General features: G+C 38.8%; 1 protein-coding gene across 2 annotated transcripts in view; it reads right to left on the bottom strand.

Moving 5' to 3' along the window:
• DENND3 (DENN domain containing 3) overlaps positions 1-13,211 on the bottom strand; it is a 35,950-nt gene that overhangs the window by 11,656 nt on the left and 11,083 nt on the right. Inside the window, exons 5-14 of one of the 2 annotated variants that reach the window (XM_080582080.1) lie at positions 11,560-11,671; positions 10,312-10,645; positions 9,639-10,082; positions 9,302-9,520; positions 8,601-8,722; positions 7,988-8,143; positions 5,778-5,874; positions 2,397-2,500; positions 1,899-2,080; positions 938-1,459 (exon numbers count right to left, since the gene is read on the bottom strand). In XM_080582080.1, the coding sequence (XP_080438206.1) occupies positions 938-1,459; positions 1,899-2,080; positions 2,397-2,500; positions 5,778-5,874; positions 7,988-8,143; positions 8,601-8,722; positions 9,302-9,520; positions 9,639-9,767 (1,531 nt within the window). In that variant the 5' untranslated portion in view covers positions 9,768-10,082; positions 10,312-10,645; positions 11,560-11,671. The remainder of the gene's footprint in view (positions 1-937; positions 1,460-1,898; positions 2,081-2,396; positions 2,501-5,777; positions 5,875-7,987; positions 8,144-8,600; positions 8,723-9,301; positions 9,521-9,638; positions 10,083-10,311; positions 10,646-11,559; positions 11,672-13,211) is intronic. The other variant, XM_080582079.1, reaches the window with a different exon arrangement.

Genomic DNA, 13,211 nt, shown 5'->3' with positions numbered 1-13,211 from the left:
GCCTGGAAAACAGTTCAGAGACAAAATCCTTCCTGAGATACAAAGATTCCTCTGTAGTTAGCCTGTGTCCCTGGTTCCATGCTTCCTTCTATGGAGGGAAGCACTAAACACTGTACCATTATTTCTTTTCTTTAAATTCATGTCAAAAAAAAAAAAGTCAGCCAATGGAAACGGATTTGTAATTCCCTACTGAACTGAATATTTTTCATTATTACATTCCAGTTCTTTATCCTATACTGTGTTACTATGCTACATACTTAACAACCTGGGATAAAAGCTAGGCTTACAGCAATTAAAGACTTCAGCAACAGTTATTCCAAATATTTAATTATTCTAAGAATTCAAGTGGGTTTGGGCAGCAGAGTCAAACAAGTTCTTGCTAGATGTATGCTACCTTTGGCTTCAGAAAGTCTTGCTCCTTTGACCAACATTTAATCCTTTGTGGCGCAAAATGTAACAGTTACTGCAGTAACTAGGTGCAGAAAGAACTGCATAGTGTTTTATAAAAGCACTCTCAAACTGTTTTTAGAAACCTGTCACAAGACTCAGATCTCATTCAGGACATAAGAAAGTTCTCTCAAACATAGAAGTAACCTCTCCTTTTGCTACAATGACCATCCAGGAGGAATTTAATCTGTAGCTACTTGAATTGCGGAATTTGCTAGGTGCTTTTAACAGTCTGCCACCTTGCCAGGCTACCTAGTGATTTTGTAATAGAGTTATTTTCCATTGGCAATTAGGACAGCCTTGTATTCACTTTACTCATCTAAGCCAAAGCAAAACTGCACGCCATCAGATCACAAAACAAGCAAAACTACCCCATCTACACAATCTGGAAAACCGTACGCTGTGTGCACGTAAGTGGATTCCTTGTCTTTATTGTTAAATTGTCATTGTCTCAATGCAGATGATCCATACAAATGCATTTTCTACCCACCTACTGTTAAGGCATCAAACAACCGATGTATAGTGTCTTTGTCTCTGACAATCCCAGATTCCTGGATTCGCTTCACAAAATCATCCAGTTGCATGTGTGTTTTTGGCAAGGCAAAATTTTTTACGTGGTCATCTATTTTTGTAACTTCCCTTTGTTTTTCCATCACTCGACTTATCAGCCTCTTCAGCTCAGGCTTGCGGTCTGCTTGAAAACGCTCAGAAGGAGGCATGGTTTCCACAATCTTTCTTACAAGATCAGTAGGAAAAATTCTTAAGTCTGTTTTATCTAGGTTCTGAAAGTCAGAAAGTGCATTTAGTAGTTTCCCTTGCATCAAGCTAATAAGTCCCCGGAGGTAGAAGTACCTTGCCAGCAATGCTGACTTGTCAGGTGGTAAAGTATTTATAGCTTTGCTGAGATGGTTGAAGAATTCTGTATAGTAGGAGTGAACGCACTGGTACATCAGAGGAAAGTGAATTTCTGGGATTTTGAAGGTACTGACTGATTTGGGGGGCATTTTCAGAGCTAAAAACAAAAAAAGAAGGTACACTGATTAGCGTAAGCAGCGAGTAAAAGTGTGAGTATCTTCACAACCAGCAGTACTATAAATAATACAAAGACATTCCAGTTGTGCTAAGGACACAAATGCGTTGAATGCACATCCTCCTTATTATCAGAGTATTCTCTGTTCTGATAACATCAGTAATAGAAAATATATAATATTTTAATTTGTATATTCATATATAATATATACTTATGTATGTATATATAATATATTCATATATAATATGATACATGCATGTATATAATATATATGATGTTTTTTATATATATAAGCACAGATGGGCCCCAGCTCACTATTTCTTTCTAGTATCTGACCCTGTTTCTGTGGAAATCCTCAATGATGTCACCCACTAAGACAACAGAAAAGCCCCTGCATTTGTTTGACACATTCTTCCCTTACCAATGCCTGTTTCTACTCTTCGAAACGAGGAATTTCTAGGGGGGATTTCTGGCAGCTTGATATCTTGCAGATCAGGCATACTGATAACCTTACGCCTATTCATCATGGACTGTGAATTCATTTGTTTAGAAGCCATTTTCTCCGTAGTCATTCTTCTTGGGATACGAAACATCAAGTTTAATCTGAGAGAAATAATTTTAAATGTAATTAGTTTTACAACTCTGTATACATACACACTAAATGACTACTTGATTATTTTTGTTGTTGTTTTACAGTATTAAGTTACAATTATTGTGTTAATTTACAATTCCAACAGCCGTGACTGGACACATTTACATCACTCTTTCACAGCAAGCTTAATAAAACAGCCTATCAGTTAGTCACTGTCTTATTCATAGATAACCTGATCTCATACCAATAGAGTCAAAAGGACTTTTATCACTGACACCAAGATAAGGTTCAAAAACACAAACACAATAAGAAATGAGAAAGCATCACCTGTCTTCTTCAGACTGGGTACTCAGCTCAAGTCGAGCAAAAGCATCCATCTTCCTGTTCAAGCGGGCTTTAAGAAAAGAATGAAACATGTAGGTCTCCAAAACCTGTGAGAGACAAGCTGATTAGTTCTTGATCATTTACAAGGTATACTAGGAGCATCTTTTGCTCGTTTTTATTAGCTTTGCTTATACAAAGCTGAGAACGTTGATTTTAGCAGTCACAAAACCAAAAGTATTTCAACACAGAAACTTCAACACCAGAAGAACCAACTCGGCTTTTATTCACCTTCTGTACTTGCTTAGTGGCAAACCACAATCTCAGACCAACCTCGAAAAGATGGAAAGAAAAATAAAAAAGAGAAATACTGAGCATAACGGAGAGTTTTAGCTACTGAAGTGTAACAGTGTATTTTCTGCCTATAACAAAGTGATGCAGATACTGTCTACGGTTTGGAACAAGAAGTTTCTTGTGCTCTAATGTTACATAAAACTGCAAAGCTATCATTCCCACTATTTCAAATTAAAACAAGATGAAACCAGGACTTGAGGCGGCACAACATGTATAATTCTATAGGTGTTAGTACTAACACAGAACAATTAGTATTGTTTGAAGTTAAACAATTCAGAAAACTGATCTATTCAGAAAAATCCAACGCAAACTTCATCAGGAGAGCGTTATAACCAGGAATTATAACCATTCCTGTTATAACCAGGAATCCTGTCTTTGTGCTTACGCAACTTTTAGCCTTTAGAAAGTGACTGACACTAACAGAAAGATTGTCGTATCTTTTAATGTATCTTTAATCTTTTAACTACAGAAATTACTTTTATTAATGCCTTATCACAGAGGCTTGGCTAAAGTACCCTTTTTAGTCTTGCAGTTACCAGGGGGGGACTTTATTGATCAGATAAGCATAAGCAATTCTGATTCATAAATCAGATTCATAAGTAATTCTGGTACTCTGAGCTTAATGGAAACATCTTCCCAACTAATAGCCTCTTTGTACGCAGGATGCCTCCTATCTACCTATTTGCAATGCATCCTAAAAAAAGGCATCTACAGAAGCACCAAGATTTCTGCTTTCAGGTATTCTCCAGTAGATGGCGTCTTTTCTTTTCCAGTTCTATGTACAGGAGCTGACAAACTGCAGGAACTGAGTCCTTCCTAATGGTTTTTAAAGATAATTAATCAAGATAACAGCAGATATCACTAGATACCATTAACACTACCGATAACACTAGATACCACTAGTAATTAGTCCATATTTTGCTAATTTGTAAGATTTACTTGAAAACAAACCTACCACTATGGTATTTTAGTATTTAAATGAGTCAACTGTTCAAAGGTCTTCTTAAATGTGCACTTGTTTGAAATTTCAACTCATGAAATTGCCACGCCTTCATTTACAGTGTTAGAAACTGCCACTGAAAATATTTCAATTGTTTCTATTCATTTGAAATCCAAGTCAGAACACTTCCCCTAAATTTTTGGCCTGCTGACACATTAATAGGTTCTGTTCAATTTTTCCTTATTTAGTTTGGTTTTGAGAACGTTTGCCAGGTGCAAAGCAGTTACTCTGGAAAGCCAGTTGCCAAACTCCAAAGGTAACTTTTGTAACTGTCATATGTATTCACGGAACATAATTAAAAGCAAATCTAAAACGGTAAATGCACTTTTTTATATACCTTGTTAAACCTTTGCTTTGACCCACCGCTTGCTAAACAAACTATAGTATCACTTAAAAAAAGCACACAACTCTTATTATCTTTGAGAAGCTTAAATAAGAGCACAACATCTCACAGCAGGCAGGAATAAGAACCTACTTAATAAATTATCTGCTAGAAACTACTACGTAAATTGCATTAAAGGGTGCAAGAAACTGGGGAATGTGTCTTACATCTCTTCAGAAATTAGGTAATGACCACTGACACTCCAAGTTCAGGGCGACAGTCTTCCAATTAATTTTCATTTAATTAAGATACACTTTTATTTAGTTAATCCTGAGACTTGAAAAATCATCCAACTTCATAATTTTGGATTTTGGCTTGCTTTGTCACAACAGAATTCTCCTAAAACACTATAAATGGCTAGACACAAACCCTCAAAACACATAAATTCTATTTCTCAGATACGCGACAGTTTAGTTTAATTACTTGAAGGTAAATATTAATTTAATTAGGTGCAAACAGCTTAGTGAAAAATTAACTGCAAGGATAAAAACCTCAAACTTAGAGCTTCTGGGCAAAGCACCCCAACACTACAAGAAGCTCTGGTGTAATCTGTCTATTCTCAGTCTCTCTTTCTCCCCCTGCTCCTTTCCTTCTTCCATTTTTCACTTCCTTTCTCCTCACTTCCCCTCCTCACCCACAGGGTCTCCAGCCTTTGATGATCAGTGACAGCCTCACACCAACGAGAACAGCACCAAATCCTACAGCCTGGTGACCAAGACACTCTCTTTTTAATGAGGAGATCATACCCACCCCGCTTCTGTAGGATATACATAGTCATTACAATAAAAGCATCCTCACGCACTGGTGTTCCACAAGGAAAACGCCTGCAACCTTGCAGAAAGCTGCCTCACTGCACACACGGGGTAAAAACGGAGTCACTTGGGAGCTTCAGCAGAGGACCTAAATCATGCTTACACTAACAGAAGGACCAAGCTGATCAGAACAGCAACAAAAGGAACTCGGGGCTTGTAAAGGCAAACTCCAAATGCCTACAGGGCTTTAAAATCAGGTATATACCAATAAGCTGAGTTTGCAGGAGTGCTAGGAAAAACTAAGTGGGGATTTTAGGGTGTCCTTTAGCCTGAAGAGCTGTAGTTCTGCCTACTGAGACCAACAAGAGACAAATCCTGGGCTCAGTGGGTGTGAGCAGCACGCTCTCGCTGTGCCACGCTGTAGGAAACGGGCTCGGGGCCTGCAGCCAAGCAGGCATCAGCAGCTCCTTGCCCCACTGCTCAGGCTGCAGATAAGGCAGGTGCTTCAACTCGTGCCATTCAGGCTCTTCTGCCATGCTCACACGCTTGCCCAAAACTCGTGTTCACACGTGGGCTTTGGTCCAAACAGTTTGGACGGGTGCCTGCGCTTAAAATGCAGTTTAGACGTAGCGTTACTGACCATCTGCCATAGGTTTATCGCACCCCTGGGGAATTACGTTTTATTTGCTCTGAAATTACGTAGTATCTTGCTCTCCAAAATGCTGCCTGCTATTTAATCTGTTTACAGTAAATAAAATAAATCCCATAAAGCGTTCTGTGAAAGCTGGTGAGTCAGGAACACTACACAGCCCAAACTGTGACCATTCCATTAATTTTTGGCATTAATCCTAAAGTAGGGATTAATAGCAGAATAACAACATATTTAACACTGAATTTACCTTTCTGTAAAACGGCTGGTCTCCCACTGCCCTTGTTTTCAGGAATTCTTCACTGTTAAACACTCTGTGTTCATAATTTAGATGGTCTTTTACCTCCCTGGAAATAAAATAAATAGAAAGATAAATATGCTTGGGGATTTGTAAGTAAGTTGCCCTTTTGCAGCAGCAACCCACTGGTACTACTAGAAACATGCTGCAGTATCAGAAGGCAAATTCAGTTTTACTGAACAAGCCTGAGCTACTGAATCACAGAAAAAATACAGATTCTTATAAGAAGCAAAACAGGCTACCTGCTGCCACTGCCATTTCCAATCAGTAAGGTCACTTACAGTCCATGGGATTAATTTCAGTAACCCCTGGAGGAGAATCTGTATATTTAAGTCACAACTTAGGCTCCAACCCTGAAATTGTGTTTTTATACAGGATCCCATACAACCCCCTGGAGGCACTATGAAGACGAGTGTACCTCTCCACATGGGCGATGTGGAATATGTGATCTGGCTTCACAGTATCCCACTACATCACATCTGTAACGTGCACATGAGACACTGATAATGTGCACTCTCAAACTCTGCTCCTAAACCCAGCACTAACTGACAACTCGTGTTGTGCCTGAAGAGAAAGAGTTATTGAAATAAGAGAGAAAGTGAGATGCAAAATCGATGCAATTTTTAGTATATGCATGGGCACAGCAGGCAACAGAGGCTCTGTGCTATCCCTGAAAATCCAGACATCGTTTCTAACTTCTGTGTCCTAAAAATGAGACAGAACGAGCAGCATGTATGAGTTTTTCACGAAAAAAAAGCTGTTCTCTGAAGGCAAGCCCATGAGTAAGTTATTTAAGCTATAGATACATGCTAGTGGCTAAAATCAGGGCTCCTTTTATTATTCTATCTTATTTCACCTATTCATACTGGATATTAAGAAATAATAAATTCCCACGAAAACACATGAATGAAGAAAAGAATTTGGTGAGCTAAAATCAAATATAAGCACAACTGGGGAATCTTATACCCATGCAGAGACCTGACAAAAGGCCACTACATCGCTCGTCTTTCACGTATGTGTTCAGAAAAATGGTAGTTAGTACAAGTACATAGTTCTATATCATTTATCGTGGTTTGCTTTAAACATGGAACCTCGTGCACACAGAAACACTACAGTGCTTCACTGGAGAGAGCAGCAACTGGCAGCACAATTGCATCAGAGATTTACTTTCCTTCATTCCTGGACGGTGGTAGATAGAGCATTAGAAGATAGAAGAAACAATGCTGAAAAAAAAAGAACAAAGAGAAAGTTTGAAGGAAAGGAGAAAGAAAGCAAGAAAAGAATCAACCCTTTCGCAAAAGGTTAGTATCATCTCTTAAATACCAAAGCATCCGTTCATTTTTTTGTAGACAAGCATTTAGTGAGTTAAAGAGTTCGAGCTGCTCAGGCAGGAAAAGGCATTTCTTGTTCGTCTTTATCTGGAACATATTGCTGCCAGACACTGAAATCCCCCAAATCCCACAGTGGCAGCACATCAGGTTTTAAATGTATTTTGTCTTCCAGATCCAGCTGTGCTCTCTGTAGTCTGTTTCCTCCACATCCAGCAGCTATTGTCCTCGTGGAGGGCCCGGCCATTTGTGTGACCGTTCTCTAAACTGACCCAACAAAAGTGAGGCAGCTAACAAAGCCCTGGCACCCGGGCTATATAAATCAACCCAGCACCTCCTGACTGGAAGTGTTAGGAGCAGGCAGGTGAGCAGTTCCATAGCTGATCCACAGAGAGCTCCAGCCCCAACAAGAGGCAGTGGGAAATGGCTGGGGACTTTCCCCTCTTTTTTTTTTTAGAGATGAGGGCTGCACTTCTCTTCCTGGAATCCTCTCACAACAGACACGCAAGTCCAAAATTGGAACAGCTTCACCTAAGATGTCCTAGTAATGTGTATCACAAAATCACTGGGGTTGGAAGGGACCTCTGGAGGTCATCTGGTCCAACCCCCTGCTCAAGCAGGGCCACCTACAGCAGGTACTAGATGTATCCGAATACATTAATGATTGATATCCCAGCAGGCTGGCAGGGCCTCCTTCTCCTATCCCCTCACAAAACTTACAAGATTTGTCTATGAAATCGGACAAAATAAGAATATTTTCAGTGACACCTTAACCAGTACCATATGCTCTTAGAATAATAAAAAAGAAAAAATAAAAATATTCTCTCCACTCACCTGAAAATATTAACAATTAACTGCAAAGTCATTTGCTGAACTTCTGTATTCAGCTTCTGCTGCCAAGCCCTTCTGCGCATTTGGAGTTCACCAAGATCTGTGCTGGCACGGAGACGGCACAGCTCTAGGTCATAATGCAGCTGAAGACCCTCCACTCTACAAAGAAAAGAAAAATAAACTTCAAGTTACATACTAACACCAATGTTTTCTTCCTATCTGTTAAAGGAAATGTTATTTAGCTCTCACAAAATTTTTTTTACCAAGACTGATTTACAAGCACAGACAAGCTAACAAGATTCCTGGAAGTCCTACTAGTACACGTACATCACAGTGCACTCAGTTTTCTGTATAAAGCACAGTAAACTTCAGAAAAAAATGCTTGTAATCAAAAACAAACTAGTGTTCTAGGTGTAGCAGCATAATATGGTTATGATTATGACTGCTTGAAAGTTACTTCTATATTAATTAATTGAAGTCTTCAATTTTCCTTCATCAAATAACATTTTATATTAATTAAAGAATATAAATTAATAATAAATAACACAAAAACATTAAAAAGAGTGTCCAACGTGATTTATGCACTACGATAAACACAGTTTCAGTATCTTTTCACCTTTTTATGAAAGTTTCCGCTGCTTGTGCTGGAACATCTGGAATTTCAGGTTCCTCTTCATCCATTTTTGAACGTGCAATATTCCCATTATCAATATTAATTAGAATTAAATCTTCAGTTTCCTTTTTAACAGAAGAAAACAGAGAGACTGACAATGTATTTCTGTTTCTCCTTAATATACAAGAGTACTACCACCTACTAAAAGAGTGTTACTTAAATAAGAGTCTGAAAAACGATGACAAAAACAAACCTTCAGAATAACTAAGAAGTTAAATTCTTTATATAGCTGGTTTTCTTTTTATTAAATAAAGAACTCCATGATAGAGAACAGCAGCTCCATTAGAGTATTTTCAAGTGCATGCTGACCTCTTAACCCAGCTGCCTGGAAAAGGAATCCAATTCATCCCACACAACTCTTTAAGCAAAGATCTAAAGGGAAATCACTCGTACACAAACGACATGTAAATGGAAATTTTCCCCAGATGAAAAAGAAACTCCCAGAAGCCATGAGCAAAGAAAAAAAAGGTAAGGGATATAACAAGCAACTTATCCCAATAAGCCAATGGTCACACTAACATGACTATTACTTTTAGTTTCTTCACTTCTCACACACCTAAATAACAAAACCAAGTTTCTAGGTGAATCTGAAAGAAGGGAGGGAACACACACATGGGAACCAAACAGCAAGAATGGGAACATACCGTGCTAACTTCTTCAAAATGGTCGATATGACACCCCATCAGAAAAGATGTTGGGGCCATTACGAAATCCAGCATATGACGAGACAGAATAGGCACAAAAGTGTGCTGCCACTGAAGAGGATGAAGGTATAACATAAAGCATTCAGCCACGAGCGTCAGCAGGGCCCAGTCAGAAGAGAAGAAAACAATTCTCTGCTCAGTCAAAATGCAGGTCAAAATCTGAAAACAACAAAATGCTAAGTGTTTACAAGGAGTTACATCTAGAACATACAACATATACACAAATATTTCATCTGCTTGCAAAACAGCCTCACAAGCTCTGTTTTCTAAGAGATACCTTATATATTTTTAAAATTGAAGTAACATCCAACTTGTTGTTGCTACCAACATCCAAGCCATGGCACGTATTGGTTATCTCGCAGAGGTGAGGACACAAACTCCAGATGCACCAGTTGCAGAGGACCATTACGGATTTCTGATAGCTCCTTTCATAACATGCAGAAGTGGGTGGAAAAATGGGCACATCAAAAAAAAAAAAATAAAGCCAGTACCACCTCCCCTCTCAGGGCTGAGGAGGTTTACAAACATGGATGGAGGTCTCCAACCTCAGGTTTCTAGAGGAAGCGACACCAGTACTGCTAAAGATCTTGAACAACTTCATTGAACTTTGAAGTCAGATCATCCATTTAAGCATAGAGAGATCGAGTAACCTACAAATCAAAATTACTGGACAATTCTATGAAACTGAAAAAAAATCTTTGCAAATAGCTTCTTGCATTTTCTTGTCTTTCTATACCATTAACATTCTCTTTACAGGAATGCCAACTGTTACTAATCCATCCTACAGGTCCCTTTTTTACAGAAGAAAAGCGTTCTTATGAACCTTCTGAAAATGCATTTTATGAGAAATCAAAATAAAATCTGTCAGCTTGGGCATTTATATTTTAAAATGTGTGCTTAAGAAATTTAGCACCTATTGCTGAACTGCAAGAGAAATAAATCCAGTATGCCTCAATCTGGTCTTTAAGTAAGCAAATATCTTAAGAAGTATGGTTTATTATGCCATATTTTCCATATGCAGAACTAAGGCTATTCTGAATTGCTGGGTTTATGACTGTTTTTGGTAACTAAAACCTCTTGTGTTTTTTTTTGTTTGTTTGTTTTAAATACAAATTACCAGTACCATTAATCCCACATACAATTTAAAGTGTTGATGAGCTTTACCTGCAGCACCCGCTTTGGCTTGAAACACAGCAACGGAAGGTGAAGATCCAAGTCAATAACTGGACTGTCCGGGTCCTCTCGTGAAGGAATTATTATTTGAAGTGGTTTCATATTAAATACCTGTTACAACAGATGTTTTCTGTTTATTTCTTATTAAAAGCATTCCCACACCACATTTAGCCCAGAATTTTAGTTCCAGCTACAAAGCATCAAGACGAACTAACAGCAAAAAGGCAGGTATTTGAGCATTGGAATAGAAACAGAGAGCAATATCAAAAGATATAATCTCTAGTTCGAAAGACTGACAGGGACTTTGTTTCCTTTCATTATCATAGATTGCTTGCCCAATAAAACTTTAAAAGAAAATACTTTTAATACTTCTGAAACCTTCTTTGTTACAAGTATATTATAATGCAATTTATATCTGTATGTACAACTGGAAAATTCAAAGTCTTGTTAAAATTCATTAGGAAACAGAAAAATTATGAATGTTATGTGAAGAAAACAAGCCAGCCAAATGGCCTCTTTCAGTGTTTCAAATATTCCACTTCAAATATCAGGGGGACGAATGCTGCATGTGCTGGATACCTTGGCACTTGGCAGCTGGTTTCGCCAATCACTCAGTGTTCCACCTATGCTCTTTTTTCCTCTTCTCCAAACCCCTTATCCAAGGTTCAAGGAAATCAGCTTAGGAGAAGCGGCTGAAGCACTGCCTCCTTGGAAGCCATTTCAGGTAGATGAAAGATAACAACGTGCCCAAAATCAGACACAAGACAGGGAACTCCCACACTTCGGTCAAGTGACACAGTTATAGGATTTACTGGGGTTTATATATGTGTATTCGGCGAGGTGGCAATGGCATACTGTACAGGTGAAAGGGAAATTTTGTTTCCCTTTTGACATCAGTTATGTATCAGCAGGCAAAATCTCTGATCTGACAGGGAAGAATTTCCTCTAATTTATACAAAGCAACATCCTAGAGCTTTATAACGTGTCATATGAAGATAATTAGGAAGTTCAGCATCAGTAATTACCAAGTGCAGTGGTCCTGGTGGCGGGCTGGGTATTAAAAATAATTTTGCTGCAAATTCTTTTATGTGATCATCGACATCTAAATCCTTGAAAGGTCGCAGTTGCACCAGTAAGCTGAAATTAAATTATAGAAAAATATTTATAAATAACAACATATAAACGTGAAAAAAGCTTTTTTGATGACAACCTAGAATTAAGAGGCATTACTAGGAGCAATGAAGCTATTATACCAGATAATTCGTTTCTAATTTATTGGATACTTTAGTGGCTCCATTTAATTTTAATGACGCTGCTGTGTCAGAAGCAGACCAGTGTTTTGTTTTGGTTTTGTTTGTTTTACTTCCTTGCATGAAATAATGCTCCATATGTATCAGAGGATGCAGCTGACACGCTTGGTCTCATGATGGCAAAAGAAATCTAGAGGTGAGACACAGCTTGAGGAAGGGGCTTATACAGACTGCTTCAAGAACAACACAGTGCCATAATGTCCATCCCATCCCAAGCATCAGACACCAGCTCTGAGATGGAAAACGCTGTCACAAAAAAAGAGAAACTGTATATTAAAGAAAAAAATAAAAAACAGGCTAAACAGCAGAGGAATTTGAAGCAAGAACCATACTTAGTATAAGGCCTAGCCCTGCATGAACACCACTGTTTGTTATCGTTCCTACCCCCCGAAAGGACAAATGCAAAGTGTAAACCTGTCAAATATTGCTATTCTCGATCTGTGTTACTTCAGCTGTTCCAAGGCCACACAGATCATGCGGTTTGCATTATATGCCAGATCGACTCACATGCATTTAAACGTACACGGTATTAATACTGCAAACCAGGAAGTCCGACAGCATTCCTGGAACATAACAATTAAGACGCTACAAAATCTGCAATTTCAGCCTGATCTATATGTGCAGAAATTAGGAACTTCCTATGGTTAATATTCTCCACTGCGGTTTTATTCTACTTTGTATCTTCTTTGGAATCTTGCAGAAAACTCGTTCTTGGGAAAGGAAGCAGTCTACAAAGCAACTGAGTAGCTCGAGAGATACATCAGAGTCAAGACATCATATTTGTTTACGGAATGTAGATTCCTGAATAAAGACACACTATTCTGTGTCACCAAGCTTTATAGCACGTTAGCAATAAGGAAGACATTTAGATTTACTAAATTCACCTTTGGAAGCTGCCTTGGGCTGAGAACTACGCTGCAACACGTATCCCCCAGAGTCCATCAGCTACCAGGGGCGTGGAGGTGGCAGGGGGAAAGGAATTTGGAAATCCTCAAAGAAATCCAGGCAGCAGAACCATTTTAAACATGCTGCCACACTTAGGCCACATCTAAGGTACCAAAAACAGCACAGGTAGACCCAAGAGCTTTTTGTTTGTTTGCTACTTTATTATTATTTGAGATTAAAAAGCGTGTGGAGACACATCCAGTAAGTGCTACAAGAGAAACTACCTGACCCTGATGCTGCAAAGGAGCAGACGTACAAAAGGGGCTGTGACAGCCTCCTGATCAGCACGCTGCGCCCATCTGTGTAACAGCAGCTGACAGCTCTACACTGCAAATGCCTGCTGAAATAAAGGAGGTAATCTCTGAGACATTAGAGAGGGAGCTAAGGAGTTTACGCACCTTCCATTACCTCTATTAACTGCC

Source organism: Anser brachyrhynchus (genome assembly GCF_964034855.1).
Source record: "Anser brachyrhynchus genome assembly, chromosome: 2".
NCBI lineage: Eukaryota > Metazoa > Chordata > Aves > Anseriformes > Anatidae > Anser > Anser brachyrhynchus.
The sequence above is the reverse complement of the archived record's forward strand: the minus strand, read 5'-3'. Positions and strand labels throughout refer to the sequence as shown.